Source organism: Hyla sarda, chromosome 1 (assembly GCF_029499605.1).
Source record: "Hyla sarda isolate aHylSar1 chromosome 1, aHylSar1.hap1, whole genome shotgun sequence".
Taxonomy (NCBI): domain Eukaryota; kingdom Metazoa; phylum Chordata; class Amphibia; order Anura; family Hylidae; genus Hyla; species Hyla sarda.
In genome coordinates this window covers 181,617,246-181,636,433 of record NC_079189.1, presented here as the reverse complement: position 1 = coordinate 181,636,433, position 19,188 = coordinate 181,617,246, and the positions used below count along the sequence as shown (strand labels likewise).

General features: G+C 38.2%; 1 protein-coding gene across 31 annotated transcripts in view; it reads right to left on the bottom strand.

Annotated features, from left to right (window-relative positions):
- The window catches only part of ANK2 (ankyrin 2), a 634,142-nt gene that overhangs the window by 120,318 nt on the left and 494,636 nt on the right, over positions 1–19,188 (bottom strand). For 21 of the 31 annotated variants that reach the window (XM_056565107.1, XM_056565143.1, XM_056565099.1 and 18 more), the window contains 4 exons: positions 15,591–15,663; positions 13,052–13,193; positions 4,313–4,415; positions 893–993 (listed from right to left, as the gene is read on the bottom strand). In XM_056565107.1, the coding sequence (XP_056421082.1) occupies positions 893–993; positions 4,313–4,415; positions 13,052–13,193; positions 15,591–15,663 (419 nt within the window). Of the gene's footprint in view, positions 1–892; positions 994–4,312; positions 4,416–7,262; positions 7,275–13,051; positions 13,194–15,590; positions 15,664–19,188 lie in introns of all 31 variants that reach the window. The other 10 variants (XM_056565064.1, XM_056565223.1, XM_056565258.1 and 7 more) reach the window with 2 other exon arrangements.

The following is a 19,188-nucleotide window of genomic DNA, read 5'->3' as shown; positions in this document are numbered from 1 at the left end:
AATATTCTATATTTAGAAAGGCTATGAGAGCTCTGGCTATCAGGGAATATAAAAGTCTTTAAGGGGTCCAACGCTAAATGATCCATAAAGGAGTGAATATGAAAGGGTAGCTATATCACACTTAGCTTCCTCATATGTTACATAGGTGATAATTCATTAAAATGGACATCATGTATTACACCATTCCTCATATAAATGATACTGCAAGTCGGGCCCACTGATCCCCTATGTGGTTTGATTTTCGTAAGTGATTGCCCAATTTGGACAGCCCATATAGAAAAGTCACAGCAGGTAGACTTCTTATAAATGGCTTATGTAAAATGGAAGATATTATTTCCAACTTGGTAAGAGGTATGAGCAGAGTTTTAAGCCAACACCACCAGCAGTAGTGGTTTAAAAAGATATGGGAAACATGCTGGATCCACTTCTGGTTTGGCTAACAAAAAACTGCATCAAAAATAGCACCTTTAACTGCTTGTCTTTAAAATCAATTCTGTATGTTATATTCTTGTCTGTTTGATGTAAAATACTTGACTAAAAGCTATAAATTCTGCGATGAGTAACTGAAGAATCATTCAGAGCTACCTATCCTCTAATAGTAGCAGGCATTCTCTGTGATCCTACAATCTAGAAAATCACAGGAAAATCGGTGTTAACAACCCCTACATACGTCATTGAAATAATTTCCTGAACAACATAGATATAAAAAGTACAGTAAACACCTGGGTAACAATTAGCTTCGAACTGAAGAATATTAATAAAGAGCTATCCATAGTATAACCAAAACATATACATCCATGCACTGACACTGCCACCTTCTGGTACATACAGTAGTAGCATTCTTATGTTTCTTTGACAATCACAAGCGCTTCATATTTATTTCTTTACTCACCCAGAATGGATGGGGCTGGAGGAGAGTGCAACATTGTCCAGGTTATCATTCCCCCAGCTAAAACGATATGAGTTCTGTTCCATTTTTGTCAAATATGAGACCTAAGCATATAAACAGAAGAAAATTGACTATATATAAATTTACTACGTGTTAAGAAACTGAAGAAAGACAAACAATGACAGTGTGCTACTCATTACCTGACACAGAAACAAGAGATTTACTAGGGCACATTTGCCAATCTAAATGTGTCGGAACTCTGGCATAACGTGTGCCAACAAACTGGAGTGTATTAAAGGACAACTGCAGCGTTATTACACTTATCCCCTATCTACAGGATAGGGGATGTGTTTGATCTCGGGGGGTCCGACCGCGTAGCGTCGACCTAGAGAGGTTGACGGTTACGCCCTCTCCCTACCTACTCCCCATACAGTTATATGCTGCGGCCGGCACACCTCCTGCACGGCAAAGCCGTGGCCCCATGAAGGAGAACGCGTTCGGACCCCCCGCGATCAAACACATCAAAAAGTTGTTTTCGGCCACAGATGGCCTTTAAGTACCCCACAGTTATTATGCATCAACACTTCTTGCACCTCATTAGACAATTTTGAAAAGTGTCTAGTAAAGGGTTTATAGCAAAGAGTGTCTTTAAAGTGTGCCAGATTTATTACTGGTGTAAGCCACAAAATACTGGTAAAGCAAATAAATTATGTAAAAATAAAGTGCCTAACATGTCTTTTAAAATACACCAAACTTATCATAGATTTTGCTACTGTGATACATCTGGTGCATCTTTTGCCTCTTTCTTCTAATTTTATGTTGTCTACATTTTATACAGTATTAAAAAAGGGAGAAATTGAAGTAATGAATGTGTCAGAAGGGTTTTCAATTAACAAAATAATAATTGTAGATGAGCAGTGCAGCTGCCCAGGGCCTAAGACTCCAAAGGGGCCCATAGTTGCCCAATGTTACCATAATTTAATCTGGTACTGTCCCCTTTAAAGGGGGAGGGGTTTTATATAGTTTTAGAAACCAGAGTCCCATAGGGGACTTTGATATGACACAGCATTATACAGTGTGATCGGCTACACAGGGTTCCGTGAGCCCCTCTGAGTTGCCGATGATCTTTCACTTTCTTGGGAAGGCCGCTGCCTGTCATTACTGATAGAAACCAACACTCACTGTTCTGAAGCGAGCACAGCTTCTGCGCTCGCTTTAAAGCTGCTTAAGGATTCATGTACCCCCTTGGTCCTTAAGTAACAAGACGCAAGGGCGTATCTGTATGCCCTTCTTCCTTAAGAGGTTAAAAGTTGATTTACTACTACTGATTTATTGTGTGTTTTTCCATGTTTTTTTCTGCTTTTATAGCAAACTGTCTGCTCTATTGTCTTCATTAGCACAACTTCCTCTGTAGTGTATATCCTGCAATGGACTTCCTTCTTCTTTGTAGACTCTAGCCATGAATTTAGCCAACTTTCTCTCCAGTGGGAGAGGATGTAGTCAAATAGATGAAGTGGGAGGGCAATAGAGTTGGCTGAATTTCAAGCTAGAGTGTCCTAACCAGACATGAAGTGGGACAAATGAAGAAAACAGTGCAGACAGTTTGCATCTAATGCAAAAGAAAAGCATGAACGAAATGGAAGACTGGAAATAACATAACTATATTAACCAATATATGTTCACTTATTACATAAAATAGGTTTCACCTCAGACAAGCTGAAGCTCCGAAGCATGCTTCAAGTGAAAGCTCCATTTGGCTCCCTATGCTTTTACTAACTTGACGTGACCTCTGCAGTCAGTTAATTTCATTATCAATGACGTTCTGTACTACTGGCATCAAGACTGGGGCTCCATTGGTCGGATCACTATGGGATTGGAGAGGCTGGCAAAGTTTTTTTTTTTTTACATGTTCTACTAAATTGGCAAATGTATATACATTTTTTTTTTTTGTCAAAACTTGGACAACCCTTTTAAACATTCAGCTTGATCAAAGATAGAACAGCTGCATAGTCCTCCCTATCCTCTCACTATTATTTGTGCATGGAGGAAACAGGAATCTGAATACAGCCAGAACAATGCAGGAGGCTGGTGAAGTGAATAAGCACTGGACCACAGGTATATAGCCTTAACCCATTCACTGCCCTAGGCCACCAAGGATTGATTAATGCCTTCTCTGCTTTAGCTTAACCAAAATTACCTCATTTAATACCCTAGAAAAAAATTGTGGATCTTAAAGTATTCCAGGCAAAGCCTTTTCATATATATATATATATATATATATATATATATATATATATATATATATATCTCAACTGGCTCCGGAAAGTTAAACAGATTTGTAAATTACTTCTTTTAAAAAATCTTAATCCTTCCAATAGCTTCTGAAGTTTTCTGTCTAACTGTTCAATGATGATGTCACATCCCAGGAGCTGTGCATGATGGGAGAATATCCCCATAGTAACTGCACAGCTCCCGGGACGTGAGTCATCAGAGAGCAGTTACACAGAAAACAACAACTCAACTTCAGAAGCTAATAACTATTGGAAGGATTAAGATTTTTTAATAGAAGTAATTTACAAATCTGTTTAACTTTCTGGAGCCAGTTGATATCTAAAAAAAGTTTTGGCCTGGAATACCCCTTTAACTCCTTCTCTGCCTTGACCTCTGGGATGTCACAGTAAACAAATTACCTAACCTAACTTATTATAGTTCATTATTTGGTGCTATACAACAATATATATATATATATATATATATATATATATATATATATATATATATTTTTTTTTTTTTTCAGCTGTTTTGGATCTTGTGGTTTAGAGGTAGCAGAGCCCATCTCCCTAACTGCCCTTCTCACTACCTATAAAGGGTTAGAGGCAATCTTGGCCTGTGCCTTTTATACATTTTTTTATTTAGTCATGATCTATAGTAGTAATCCAAGCGAAAACAATGGGCAATATCCACCTAGCTGTAGGGTTACTTTTCAAGTCCAGGCACCACTGCACTTACAGTGTCCTCTATCTGCCTACGCTGCTGACTAGAGGTGAGTGATTGGCTTGTTACAAAAAAATCTTTTATGCTTTTCCAAATTTTTTGTAAATCACTTCGGGCTACATTGAAGGAATCCAGCTCAATTGTTCCTACATCATCATAACCATTACCCTTTACAATATGCATCTCAATTGCTCATAGAGGAACCTTAGCTGCTATAAGCAAAAAGGCCATTTTCTGGAATTAGATTTGGTACATAAGGTATATTATCTCACTACAGAACTAGAGGACAGAACTAGAATACAGAATACAATACAGAACTAGAGAACAGAACTAGAATACAGAATACAATACAGAACTAGAGAACAGAACTAGATTACAGAATACAATACAGAACTAGAGAACAAAGAGAAGAAAAACAAAATCACCTACCTGATCATGGGGTATGATGACAGAGTCGTCTATTATGGCACTGCCTCTGGGATATGAGTGATGACTTATCGTGTGGGACCTGTCTGAACTGAAGGATCGGAGGCTGGTCGGTTGACACATACAAATCGCCAGACATTTAAGGGTGAAATGGGAAAGGTGAATGGAAAAATTAGCAATTAGCGCGTTGTGAAGCTTCCAGGGGAAAATTACATTTTGGCATTGGTTCATTAGAAATACATTTTTTACAGCTTTACAAAAGGCATTTTATTGGGACTCTTTAAATGACATGTATCAATATCAATAAAATGTCATATAAAAGAGCCCCATGCATATAAATGTCATACAAAGTTTGCTTTGTGGTCTTTCTGACTGGTCGCTGTATTTCAATGCCATTTTAGTAATCATTCTGCAGGATGGTAAATAAATAAATAAGTTATACTAGGTGCATATCCCCTGGAAGACACTGCTGTTGTGAATTCACTGGGTGCTAAAGCTGTATGACACTGACACAATAAAAGCAAAGCACATGCAGCCTCGCACATAGGTAGAACATTTGATTTGACAATAAGAAACAAATACAGTACATACATAGACAATGATGAATAACACTCTCTCCAAGGATATACAATGGGGCAAAAAAGTATTTAGTCAGCCACCAATTGTGCAAGTCCTCCCACTTAAAAAGATGAGAGAGGCCTGTAATTTTCATCATAGGTATACCTCAACTATGAGAGACATGATGAAAAAAAAACTCACTAAAATCGCATTGTCTGATTTTTAAAGAATTTGCAAATGATAGTGGAAAATAAGTATTTGGTCAATAACAAAAGTTCATCTCAATACTTTGTTATATACCTTTTGTTGGCAATGACAGAGGTCAAATGTTTTCTGTAAGTCTTCACAAGGTTTGCACACACGGTTGCTGGTATTTTGGCCCATTCCTCCAAGCAGATCTCCTCTACACTTTCAACTCCCTCCAAAGGTTTTCTATGGGGTTGAGATCTAGAGACTGGCTAGGCCACTCCAGGACCTTGACATGCTTTTTAGGAAGCCACTCCTTCATTGCCCAGGCGGTGTGTTTGGGATCATGGTCATGCTGAAAGACCCAGCCAGGTTTCATCTTCAATGCCCTTGCTGATGGAAGGAGGTTTTCACTCAAAATCTCACGATACATGATCCCATTCATTCTTTCCTTTACACAGATCAGTCGTCCTGGTCCTTTAGCAGAAAAACAGCCCCAAAGCATGATGTTTCCACCCCCATGCTTCACAGTAGGTATGGTGTTCTTTGGATGCAACTCAGCATTCTTTCTCCTCCAAACACGACGAGTTGAGTTTTTACCAAAAAGTTCTACTTTGTTTTCATCTGACCTTCCTCTTCTGGATCATCCAAATGCTCTCTAGCAAACTTCAGGTGGGCCCGGATATGTACTGGTTTAAGCAGGGAGACACGTCTGGCACTGCATAATTTGAGTCCCTGGCGGCTAGTGTGTTGCTGATGGTAGCCTTTGTTACCTTGGTCCCAGCTCTCCGCAGGTCATTCAATAGGTACCCCCCGTGTGGTTCTGGGATTTTTGCTCATCCTTCTTGTGATGTTTTTGACACCACGGGGTGAGATCTTGCGTGGAGCCCAGATCAAGGGAGATTATCAGTGTGGTCTTGTACGTCTTCCTTTTTCTAATAATTTCTCCCACAGTTGATTTCTTCACACAATCTGCTTGCCTATTGCAGATTCAGTCTTTACAGCCCAGTGCAGGTCTACAATTTTGTTTCTGGTGTCCTTCATCAGCTCTTTGGTCTTGTGAACTAGTGGAGTTTGGAGTGTGACTGTTTGAGGTTGTGGACAGGTGTCTTTTATACTGATAACAAGTTCAAACAGGTGTCATTAATACAGGTTAAGAGTGGAGGACAGAGAAGACCTAGTTTGTAGGTGACCAAATACTCATTTTCCACCATAATTTGCAAATACATTCTTTAAAAATCAGACAATGTGATTTTATGGATTAATTTTCTCATTATGTCTCTCATATTGAGGTATACCGATGATGAAAATTTCTGCTGCAGGTTTGAGCTGCAGTGGATAATTCACTCATGTGAACATACCCCAACTAAGGTAAACAGGAATCCTATTTAGGGTTCAGATCTTGTATAATATGGATCTGTAGGCAATCAGTGTCACTGTATGACATGAAAAACATCTCCATGATGTTTTCTTACAATTTTCTAATGGATTTCTCATAAACATGGCATATATATATATATATATATATATATATATATATATATGCAGGAAAATTGTGAAGCTTCAGCTCACCCCTTAACCAGAGACCATGCCCGGACTGGTGTGAGCCAACACCCCCATAGTCACAGAAAAGAATGCGGAAGTCCAGCGCAGGTTCTCAAGCAATAAGACCTTCTTTTTTTAGAACACCAAAAGGAACAACAGGATAAAGTGACGGGTTTCAACCGGGTATACCGGGCTTACTAATACTGTATAGGTATACCCGGTTGAAACACGTCCCTTTATCCTGTTGTTCCGTTTGGTTTTCTAAATAAAAAAGGTCTTACTGCATGAGTTCCTGTGCTGGACTTCTGCATTCTTTCCTATAAATGAATATATATGTAATATTAAACAAATTTTAGAATATTGGCCTACAGCCACCAAGTCTACTGTATCAGGGGGGTTCATGTAGCACAGTTTTGTATTGTGGTCCTAACTAGTAAAATAAGTATTAAACTATGGTAAATTTACACTGTCTAAAAGCTTACTTTAAAGTATGAACAGCATGACAAAGCTTAAGCCAGGACTTACAATAAGCACACTGAGCTTATGTTAGTATATAGCAAACAAGCATCAATGTGATGGGTATGTGAGGTAATGATAGATGAGGATCTGTGGTGTGGGGTTAGCTCATGAAGAACATACTGATACCATGCAATGCCATACCTACCTAGGCATGGTGCTGTTGGCAGCATCCACACAAAAAAAGTAAGAAAGAAAAAAGAAAATATAGAAAAGAAATAAATGAAAGGGAAATTGTTATGAAGTAACAGGCATTTTTTATTAGTTAGAAATAAAATGGAATGCAATAAGTTCAGGAGAAATAACATTGTGTAGTTAGTCATGTACTGTTTGTATATATGGAGGTGATGTCTGCCTGATGTTAGTAATTATTGCAGCTTTTACAAAGTGTATGTTTTACTCAATATTTTCTCACAAAGTATAGAATTAATATAGTTTTACCATTCCACAAATAAACACCAAGTGATCTCCATATGCTGGCATGTAGGGTAAGTAGGTGGATCTGGGGACCTACATTTTTGGCATATATAACATATATATGTATTTGTTTATGTTGTTGAATATATAAATTAAAGAATAATATATACTTTATGCAAAGTTTTACAGCGACCTGTTTTACAGTGTACAGTGATTTTCCAGAGGTATACAATGGGACAAAGATAGCAATTAAACAATTGTATGTGCCTCTGTATGAGAATCATTGCCACTAATGGGTTTGTTAAAGCCTAAAGAATTCTGCGGGCATCATCCAGTCCAAAGCCTTAAAGGGGTACTCCAGTGGAAAACATTATATCAACTGGCTCTAGAAAGTTAAACAGATTAGTAAATGACTTCTATTTAAAAATCGTAATCCTTCAAGCACTTATCAGCTGCTGTATGCACCACAGGAAGTTCTTTTCTTTTTTATTTATTTTCTGTCTGACCACAGTGCTCTCTGCTGAAACCTCTGTCCATGTCAGGAACTGTCCAAAGCAGGATAGGTTTGCTATCGGGATTTGCTCCTACTCTGGACAGTTCCTGACACAGACAGAGGTGTCAGCAGAGAGCACTGTGGTCAGACAGAAAATAAATTCAAAAAGAAAATAACTTTATCTGGTGCATACAGCAGCTGATAAGTACTGGAAGGATTAAAAATCTAAACAATTTACAAATCTGTTTAACTTTCTTGCACCAGTTGATTTAAAAAAAATTTTTTTCCACTGGAGTACCCCTTTAAATAAGGCTTCACGGGTTGCAATACCAGCCACAGTCTATAAACAAGAGTGGCACTGTCTGTGGAAAAAGAATCTCATCTAACCCCTTTAAAGGGAATCTGTCATCAGTGTCACCCGTACTAACCTCTTGGTACAGGCTGGTAGTGTGTGTGACACTGATTATAATAATACTTACCAAACCCCAATCTGTCGTTCCATTCGCCAGTTATCCTCCTTGTTCGGGCTAGTGCAGGTGACACTGATGAGAGATTCCCTTTAAGTGTGTACCAGTATTCAGCAACTCAATGTGAACACTGAATATTGCCATTAACCACTTATAAAAAGAGACCTTGTAAACTCTGTGTACTTAATGAGCAAAGTAAATAAAAAAAATAAAAAAAATAAAAATTGCATTCATTTTACTTTATTTATATACAGAAGCTCTTTAAATCTTTTCCAAATTTTTCAAGTCAACTTTACGTTCTGTCTCAAGTCACTTTATTTTTTGCACAGCAGATGTGGTGTGGTGCCTCTCCTAGAAAACTTGTAAGCCTGAATTTAGCATGTGGGGCCCCTAATGGGGAGTTTTTAAGAACCCCTGCTTTATAGCAAGTTATATGGTTCTAAAATTCTTATCTTGCACAGGAAGTCTCCTTGCAACATTAGTGTGGTGAAAAATGTTTAGAAGCTACGGGAAATTGTTACAATTTGCCTTCATTGTGGAGATAATCACGGCTATCTTCTATCAATCTGAAGTAGCAATTTTGCTATACTGGAAGTTAATTGTGGTAAAGCACTGGGAATGCACCCTGCTAAGGAAGCAGAAATGAGCTCATCCCCAAGCAAGCGAGACTCCTATACATATGTATCATCCATTTAGAGCTCACAGATGACAATGTTGTCATCTTACCATGTTAACATTCTGAAACATGAATTCCTTAAACATAACACACGTGTTTTAAGTGCAGCATGTCACATATGTGCAATAAAAGCATTGCTGTCTGGAGCATATCACTACTAAGTAGATGTGTTTGCAAAATTTTGAGACCTCAATCACTATGGAAGCACTGAAGTATAAAAACTATAGAAGACAAAAGTCTTGGGCTGCCTATTGTAACCACATAGAGGTATGGTAGGAAACTGATAACTAAACTGAACCCATACTTTCTTATAATCAGTCACTTTTGCCTCTGGGTGCCATCTTGTTCTTGCCAGTGAAATGTTGCATACAGCATAGGGACTAGGGACTTAGGGCTAGGGACACAGGAAAATAGCAAAAATCCTTAACAGAACTCCATCAAAACTATACTTATACCCTATTTACAGGATCTTCGAGTCTCGCAGAGAGGAGCACCTGTCATCTACTGGTAGACGGCACGCCCTCTATTTCTATGAGAGTGCCGATGATTCCAGAGTGCTGTACTTGGGACTTTTCGGCACTCCCATAGAAATGTATGGAGCATGTGCCACCTGCAGCAAGCACTCTTCACTGAGCACCGGGTCCCGACCCCCCTGCGATCAGCTACTTATCCCCTATCCTGTGGATAGGTTTATTTTTGTCAAATATCTCCTTTTACTTACTCATCAGTTGATTCTTGATCAATAAAGAACTGACCAGACAAAGGTGTCACATGTGAACCAGCCTTTAGATATCAGCTGTAATATTTTAGATGCAAGAAAATTACAGCAGTGATCTGATTGGTCGCTATAAGAAACGTCTTAAGGCCAAACATAGTACAGACAAAAAGTGTGGCAGTTGCCATGGGAACAGCCCAGTTTTCACTGTATCAATGTAGGCTAGAAAATGAGATGTATCCTGACTTGTTTACTATGAGAATATATTACCTGGGTTATCTGCTCTTATTGTATAGGACATTATTTGAACAAATAAGCATTTGAAAATCAAATACAAATATTGACACTGTATTATCTATGTAATAATCCCAGGCAAAAATCTAAACATTACAGTGAAAAATTACATCTAGTAATAATACACATTATTATTAGATGTAATAGTGGTTCCTCTGTGACTGCCCCAAAAAGAAAATACTACTATATAAGCTTTACTTTTATACATATTAAACTAAAGTTCAGTGTCTTGTAAGATAGATTAGATTTGATAGGCATAGATAGATAGATAGATAGATTATCTTTGTTATTGTACTTTTCCTGCTTGCAAATATGATACACAGTATATGGAATGCCTATTTACGCAATTACCGTATTTATTAGTTTACCTAAGGTACACCTACACTTTAGAAAGTTAAAGGTACTCTGTTGGATTTTTTTTTTTTTTTTTTAAATGAACTGGTGCCAGAAAGTTAAACAGATTTGTAAATGAGATGCAGTTTAAATAATTTATAGAATACCTTAACAACAACAGGGAGTTTGAGATGAGATTCACCTCTGTTTTTGGAGGAAAAGAAATGGATTTCCTAGACGTAAAAGTCAGAGTTGAGGATGACCAGTTAAAAACATCCACTTTCAAAAAGGTCACTGTCACTAATGCCCTCCTTCACTAAACAAGCTTTCATCCTCCTCACATGAAAAAGGCCATTCCCTTTGGACAGTTTGGAGGTTCATTAGCGATGAGGTGACGTTTGAATCCCAAGCTAGTGATCTTTGCCTAAAACTCCGGGAACGCGGATATCCATCTGATATAATACAAAAAGCCCTTGACAGAGCCAGATAACTTGACAGAGAAACTTTATTAAAAGAAAAAAAAGAAAAGGTGGAAGATTTGTATTTTCCTTTAAGCACTCCAGTATGGATAGAACGGTGCAAAATGCTATCAAGAAGTACTGGCATGTCATAGTTAACGATTCTGATCTAAAAGATACAGCTGAAAAAGGTCCTCTCTTCACCTACAGAAAAAATTAAACTAACAAAATGTGTTAGGAGGAAAACAATTTAGCGAGAAAATATCTACCTGGCTGGATAGGTGTTCCCCCTAAGGAAACCATAGATGTAGACAGTGTACGCACTGCAGTTTTAATATGGAAGCTAAATTCCTTAGGATAGGGGGAGTTGAATGGAGAATCAAAGATTTTATTACTTGTAATAGTCGTTAAGTAGTCTATGTGATCCTATGCCCCTGTGGACTCTATTATATTGGTAAAACAATTCGTTGTTTATGTGTCAGAGTGTGAGAGCACATGAAATCAGTCCACACGGGCATAGGTTTACCACGACTCATAAATCATTTCAAAACCCAGCATGGAGGCATTCCCAGTGTCCTAAAATGTGCTGGTCTTGAAATTGTACCCTCCCCAAGGAATGGAGGAGACAGGCATAACCTGCTCCTCCAAAGAGAGGCAAAATGGATTTTGCAAACGAACACTATGGGCCTCCCAAGTCTTAATGACAAAACTGACTTGTCTGTTTTTTTTTGTAAATCTTTGTTATAACTTTTGTTTTTTCCACTGTTCTAATCTGTTATATAATCAATAGGAATATGTGGCTGTTTTAGCCTTTTCTTCTTTTAAGGTGTTATTACACTGTCACCGACCATTGGTTCCCTACAGCTTCTGAACGTAATGCTCTGCGCGTGCGCTGGTCTTGAATTCTGGCCTGGTCGGCGTCCCTTGGTTGCTTAGCAACCGGCGTCACGTGTTCAGCACTTCAGTGATGCCGCCCCGGCCTCTCACGACGGGGGGAGTTCATCCCTCCCTCCGTGGGAGGCGTGTCAAACGTCGCTTGGGTCGGTTCACGTGACTGCTGGAGGTGGCGGCCTGGGGATCAGCTGACCCGGCCGGAAGAAGGACGGGCTGTCGTGCGCGGTATGAGCAAAGCTGGAGGCGGAACCTACACACAGTTGAGATATCCTGTATAGGTATATAAGAAAGGTATCAGTGTTGTATAAGGTATAAGAGCCAGAGGATGTGCTAGATTAGCGCAAAACATATGTCGCTCTCCTTGAACGCCCCTGCCGAATGTACTGTGCTCGTGATGTCAGCAGAGAGCACTGTGCTAGTGATGTCAGCAGAGAGCTCTGTGTTCCAAAAAGAAAAGAATTTCCTCTGTAGTATCGAGCAGCTAATAAGTACTGGAAGGATTAAGATTTTTTTAATAGAAGTAATTTACAAATCTGTTTAACTTTCTGCCACCAGTTGATTTAAAAAAAAAAAAAAAAGTATTCCACCGGAGTACCCCTTTAAAGATCGAACTGGAAGACTGTAAGGTTTATTTTATCCATAAAGATAATGTGTAAATATGTGCATTCCCCAGGAAATAATAATTTTCTTAGAACTCTAACAATACTGAACAGCTGCAATTTCTCAGGGTATGAACAAATTGACAACTGAGTGTTTCCATTTCTCTGACACTGTCCAAAGTCATCTCTGACAGTGTAAGGCCATGTTCACACACAGCTTTCTTATTCATATTCTAAATGTGTAAAAAAATGGACAAAAAACAAGAGGGCTGGAAAAAACTGTGTGAACTGAAAAATGTCTGAAAATGAGACTCAATGTGAACAGTGAACAAACGCTCAGACTATGTAGTAATACAAGGTATTAATAAAGAGAATAGTAACAAATGTTTGTAAGTTTATTTATTTCCATGTGGAATTGCACAATGCACAGTTTTATGAAAAGATGTTCCGCGGTTATTATTTTATGGGGAATACAAGTATTACCTTACAGACCTTGGACCCCCAAACATAATAAAGTTATGACCTATCCCAGCAATATACCATCACTATATGAGATGGCACAGTAATTGTCTAATAAGTACATTGACATACCTCTCTGAGCGTCCTCCTTCTAAGCTGTACCTCAAGTAGGTCATTCCATCCAAAAACTGACTGCTTGGAAGGGAATCGTCTCCTAGCTCCCTTAAATCTTCAGGTCGCAAGTACTCTCCTCCATCTCCAGTCATTGTGTCATCTATTTGTAAAAGTCAGTATAGAAGATTTAAACATATCTCAAACCTCACAAAAAGGACACACATTAATTAGATATAATAATGCACTATGATTCAACTAACAATAGAAAAAGAAACCTCTACGAGACATATGCTATAAGAAACCTTTTTCATTATATTGTATCTTGTGTCTACTGTGAGCCATGAATGTTTGTAGGCCCAAAGCTACACTACTTAGAGATTCCCATGACAAGAACACTTTTGTGCTCATATGTGGTGCTTTTAACGACTGTCCATGCTTGATACTGTCGTATTGTTAACTTTCTCATGTTTCCTTGGTTTTATGATTGTCCGTTTATTGGAGAAACATGCATTAAAAATGTTATTTAAAAAAAAAAAGACTATTGTGGCGGACAGTGCTGTTACTGATCCCTTGTATAAATCCAATACCGCAATACACTGATGTCTGTACATATTTGAAATGTATTAGATAAGACAACATTTTCATAGACTACTAGTAGTTTGCTACAAATTCCGCCACCTTTTCCTATTTTTACCTGTGCAAATCAGAAGTATGTGTTTTCTTTAATATTATGAGATGTCAAATAGGCAATGATATTTCTGTCTGTATTGTAAGATTTCTATGCCTTGCTGAAATGTATGTTGTAAACGGATAGTTTCTAAACAGAGTTCCTGGAACTTTTTTTTCCCTATATGACAAGTCAATCCCAAGTTATTAATGTCAAATGGACCTGGAGTTCTCACAACCAAATCCTTACCCTCTAACTGCTTGGGATCTCTATGGTCATGTCTCTTTTCTTTTTCTCAAAATTATCAAAAAGCTATCAAAAAGTCCAATCGATACAAAAATGATACCGCTAAAAACTTCACATCACGGCGCAAAAAATTTGCACTCATGCCGCCCCCTTCGCGGAAAAATAAAAAAGTTCTAGGGGTCAGAAGATGACATTTTAAACATGTACATTTTCGTGCATGTAGTTATGATTTTTTCCAGACGTACGACAAAATCAAACCTATATAAGTTGGGTATCATTTTAATCGCATGGACCTACAGAATAAAGATAAGGTGTCATTTTTACCGAAAAATGTACTGCGTAGAAACAAAAGCCCCCAAAATTTACAAAATGCCGTTTTTTCTTAAATTTTGTTCCTGGAACTTTTTTTTCCCTATATGACAAGTCAATCCCAAGATAGGAATGCCAAATGGACCTGGAGTTTCGCAACCAAATCCTTACCCTCTAACTGCTTGGGATCTCTATGGTCATGTCTCTTTTCTTTTTCTCAAAATTTCTCTTTTTAACTATAACCTTTTACCATGAAACAAGAGTTTATCTTAAAGGGCTTCCTTATAAGATAGGTAGAGAATGCAGACATGTCTAGCAGCCTGGACAGGAGGATCCACAGGGCAGACTGAGCGAGTCTTTTCTACATCATCCTTTACACAGGCACTTTATTTGCTTGCCACATTGCTATTTTAAAAGCCTCACTACATGCATTGAGAGCATTGTTAATTTTAATGGTAAAAGTAAAGTTAATTTTAAACACCGTCCTAAGTAGTAATATTGAAAACGTAATATTAGAAACTGAAACATAGACAATCAATCTCACTGCAAGTCACACTGGATCCACAGCACTTCAATAGGTTGTGTACACCAATACCTTGTATACTTAGAAGTTCTTCATCAGACAAGAGCTCACCAGCAAATAGTTTAATGGCTGCATAAAGCACATTTTAGTTTGTAAAGAGAGTGAAGAAGGTTTCCTGACATAATGATCTGTTGGCATCTAAGCAACTTCTCTTTGCCTTATAAATATTTGGACTAGAATGCCTTCAGGCAGATGTAAAAGCAAAAATACCAATATATAAGATACAAATATTTCTGTGTTAACATAGAATAAATCATTCTTCTTTAGATATACCCACTCCGGAAATTTAAGCAGACATATTGGGACATATTTATTAATATTGCGCATTTTAGTTTGCAAAGAGAGTAAAGCGAGTGATCCCAATGCATCTCTATCGGGGAGCCGGAGATACAGCGCTCGTGTACTCTAGCTCTCCCATAGAGATACATGGAGGGCGCGTGTCGTCCACCGCTTTGTGCTGTGGTCGACACAGCTCCTTTCATGAGGAGAGCTGGGCACCAGGCAGGAGATCGTGGGGGGTCCCAGCGGTCAGACTCCCCACGATCAGAAACTTATTGGATAGGGGATAGATTTTACTAAACCACTGAATCCCTTTAAGACTTCAGAGGTACTTCCAAATAATACAGACATACTAAAGAATGGCTAAAATACTGCTATCCACAGTTTCCTCTAAGGCCTGTAATCCAATAAAATCATGCTTACCACTATGGTGAAAATGTTATGTCAGTTTTAGGACACAGTTCTGAACTCACCTTCCTCATCGGAGACATCCAGAACTTCAGTCATAGTCTCAGGCACATTTAGCTTGTGCTTCTCTGTGACAGTCTGCACAAAAAAGACCAATATCCGTAAACAGCGAGAAAACCCACATATGTTTATTAACATTCTTTGTACAACATCCTATAATAAAGGGAATCTATTTTATTGTGATTTCAAATATAAATTTTTAACAATTCCCTGATATATATTTATTTTTGGAACCTTTGAAGTTCTCATAAAAGAGCAGTACAGCAGATATTAAAGGGGTACTCCGGTGAAAACCTTTTTTCTTTTAAATCAACTGGTGGCAGAAAGTTAAACATATTTGTAAATTATGCAAGTAGAGAAAAGAAATAGTCGGCGACTCACCACTCTTCTGTTCAGCAAAGTTCTTTATTGCACATATTCACAACAGTGTTGCCCAGGGAGAAGACGTAGATGGACACGCAGGGGGGTACCACAGAGAGGTGACAACGCTGTTTCGCACTACATAGGGCTTCAACTGGGCCAGTTGAAGCCCTATGTAGTGCCAAACAGCGTTGTTGCCTCTCTGTGGTGCCCCCCTGCGTGTCCATCTCCGTCTCCTCCCTGGGCAACACTGTTGTGAATATGTGCAATAAAGAACTTTGCTGAACAGAAGAGTGGTGAGTCGCCGACTATTTCTTTTCTCTACTTGTATGCTTGATGGACTTTCCCTTTGTCAGTCTGAGCACCACCAGCTTCCTACAATTCAACTGCTACAGAGCTACAGTAGTCCCGAGGATCAGAAGTAAGCTGTGCCGATTATTCTCTTGTTTCTTTGCTACTTGTATATTTGTAAATTACTTCTATTAAAAAATCTTAATCCTTCCTGTACTTAATAGCTGCTGAATACTACAGAGGAAATTATTTTCTTTTTGGAATGCTCTCTGATGACATCACGACCACAGTTCTCTCTGCTGACGTTATTATAATAATAATAATAATAATAACGCTTTATTTATTGTAATCCTTAGTGGGATTTGAACCCAAGTCCCCAACACTGCAAGGCAGCAGTGCTAACCACTGAGCCACCATGCTGTCCTTAGCATACATCTGCTATGCATGGTTGCTAAAATGGACAGATATGTCAGCAGAGAGCACTGTGTTCATGATGTCATCAGTGTTCCAAAAAGAAAGGAATTTTCTCTGTAGCATTCAGCAGCTAATAAGTACTGGAAGGACTAAGATTTTTTAATAGAAGTAATTTACAAATATGTTTTCTGCCACCAGTTGATTTAAAAGAAAAAAGGTTTTCACCGGAGTACCCCTTTAAGCAACGTTTCATAATATTAGTCTTCGAGTTTCTCGGCAGACTAGACTTTCTTCTTACTATTTTTGCTGTAAGGAATTTAGGATGTTATATAAATGTATTATTGCTTGCTTTTTATTTTTCTGAAATAAAGGGGATAATTCCGGGTTTCCCATTATACACACATGTATCTAAAATGCTAGAACTAGAATATCTGTGATGTCTGGCCCCCTGCACGTCTTGGACTCTAGGTAGTTTTCTGTCGGTGGCAAGGCCACCACTTATATTTTTTCTCTCTAATCATATAAACATAAATGTATTCATATGAAATACACATTTTCAGGAAGATATGGCAGTTTTCTTTAGCTGCAGAGGAGTTAAAATGTGTTTGTGTCTTCATAACAAATCTGTGGCAGATTTTCACAGATAAAGATAGCACAGATATAACAGCAGGCAGGTGGGCAGCACTGAAGTCGGTGTAGGGGAGGGGGAGGCAGGGATTCATACATATAGTACTGATTAGGAAAGAACCTCATTTTACGGCTTGTCTGGGGGCCAAGCTTGCCTAGAGAGTGTACACAAATGTTTCAAACTTGGGAAAAGTTAGTTTGGCACTCAACTTCAGTCACTTATATAAAGCAGCAAGACTAAGCTTCTGACAGCCATATAATTATGCAGCTTTTGTGCCAAGGTTTCCTTTGAAAGCATTTTGAAAAGTGTCAAAATTTGCCGACTTTCTTATATGACATTACAAAGCTCATAATGTTGTTATTTAAAAAATAAAATAAAAAAACTAATTTTTATAAAACGTCATCACTGGAGTGGAGCTCATGAGTTCGGTTGTATACATAGCATTTTGTACTATACTCCTTATGGCACCTCAGAGAGAAAATAATAGTACTAGTCTATAAATGTATCAACACAACAGTGGATAGAAAGAATAATATTAGTTCAGTAAAAGGATAAGCATTCAATGTATATACTCTAGACCCAGTAGCTCTAATACAATACCTAAATATGCACATAAATAAAACCCCACTGTATTTTTACTAAAAGGACATTTGAGTGGTATATTTCCCACTGCTGCACATGTGCATCCCCTGTATTATATGTATTAGTACTGGGTAAGCTAAAAGATCTATGGCATCATCGCTAACAACCAGACAAAAATTGGTTATATTTACTGTGGATAAAATTATCTTTCTTGTGTGTGTTTTGTTACTTTCTGTTAGGAAAAACATTAATAAGTATATTAATAAATAAATATAAAAAATTAAAGCCTTAAAGTTGGCACAATCAATGGAACAAATTTCCATTAGCCACATCAGGTCCCTGTAGTAACACAGCCTTGCTTGGCCACCTTAATGTGCTATCTATATGCCCATTAATGCGGAAGAGAAAAAGAAGTACTTTGCAGTATACATACAAATCAATTGCCCATTCCACTAGAGTACTGTTTCCCAACAAGGGTGCCTGCAGCTGTTGTAAAACTACAACTTCAGCATGCCCAGACAGCCTTTGGCTGTCCAGGCATGCAGATAGTTGTAGTTTTGTAACAACTGGAGGCACTCTGGTGCGGAGACACTGCACTATAGAAACAATATACTCTTTGTAGTTACTTTCTACTCTTGCTTATATTGGGGAGCCTAAACTAGACATATACCTTGACTAATAAAAAGGCTTCTATAGACAGGTAGAACTAGTGTACTGTATACTGTCTAGGAAAGGTGCCTCTTTTAAAACTGTGTACTAAACTTGCACCGTTCCATTTTTCAGTGCAGCACAATCTGTCCACATAAATAAAACATCACGAAAAGAGAATTCTCTGCAAGTGAAATACTGAATACATGAAGCAATCTGCAATTATAAAAGTCGTGTTGTATAGTAGTCCCACGCTGATCATTGTCAGTGCATTTACAGAGTCATTGTAACGTATTGTTGCTTCCACATCTGATGGTATGAGGTGGTCTGTTATAGATCTGAAGAAGTTTAACCCATGAAGATGCAACATATAAAGTGACTTGGACAACTCTAAAAGAATAAAGCTAGTGCTAACATCCAAAAATGTAAGGCCCAAGCCCAGCAGCATCAGTAAGCCAAGTAGTTCCTGAAACACACAGTCAGGAGCAGGCAACAGCAGTACTAAAGAGTTTACTCTTTGTAGTTACTTTCTACTCTTGCTTATATTGGGGAGCCTAAACTAGACATATACCTTGACTAATAAAAAGGCTTCTATAGACAGGTAGAACTAGTGTACTGTATACTGTCTAGGCAAGGTGCACCTTTTAAAACTGTGTACTAAACTTGCATCGTTCCATTTT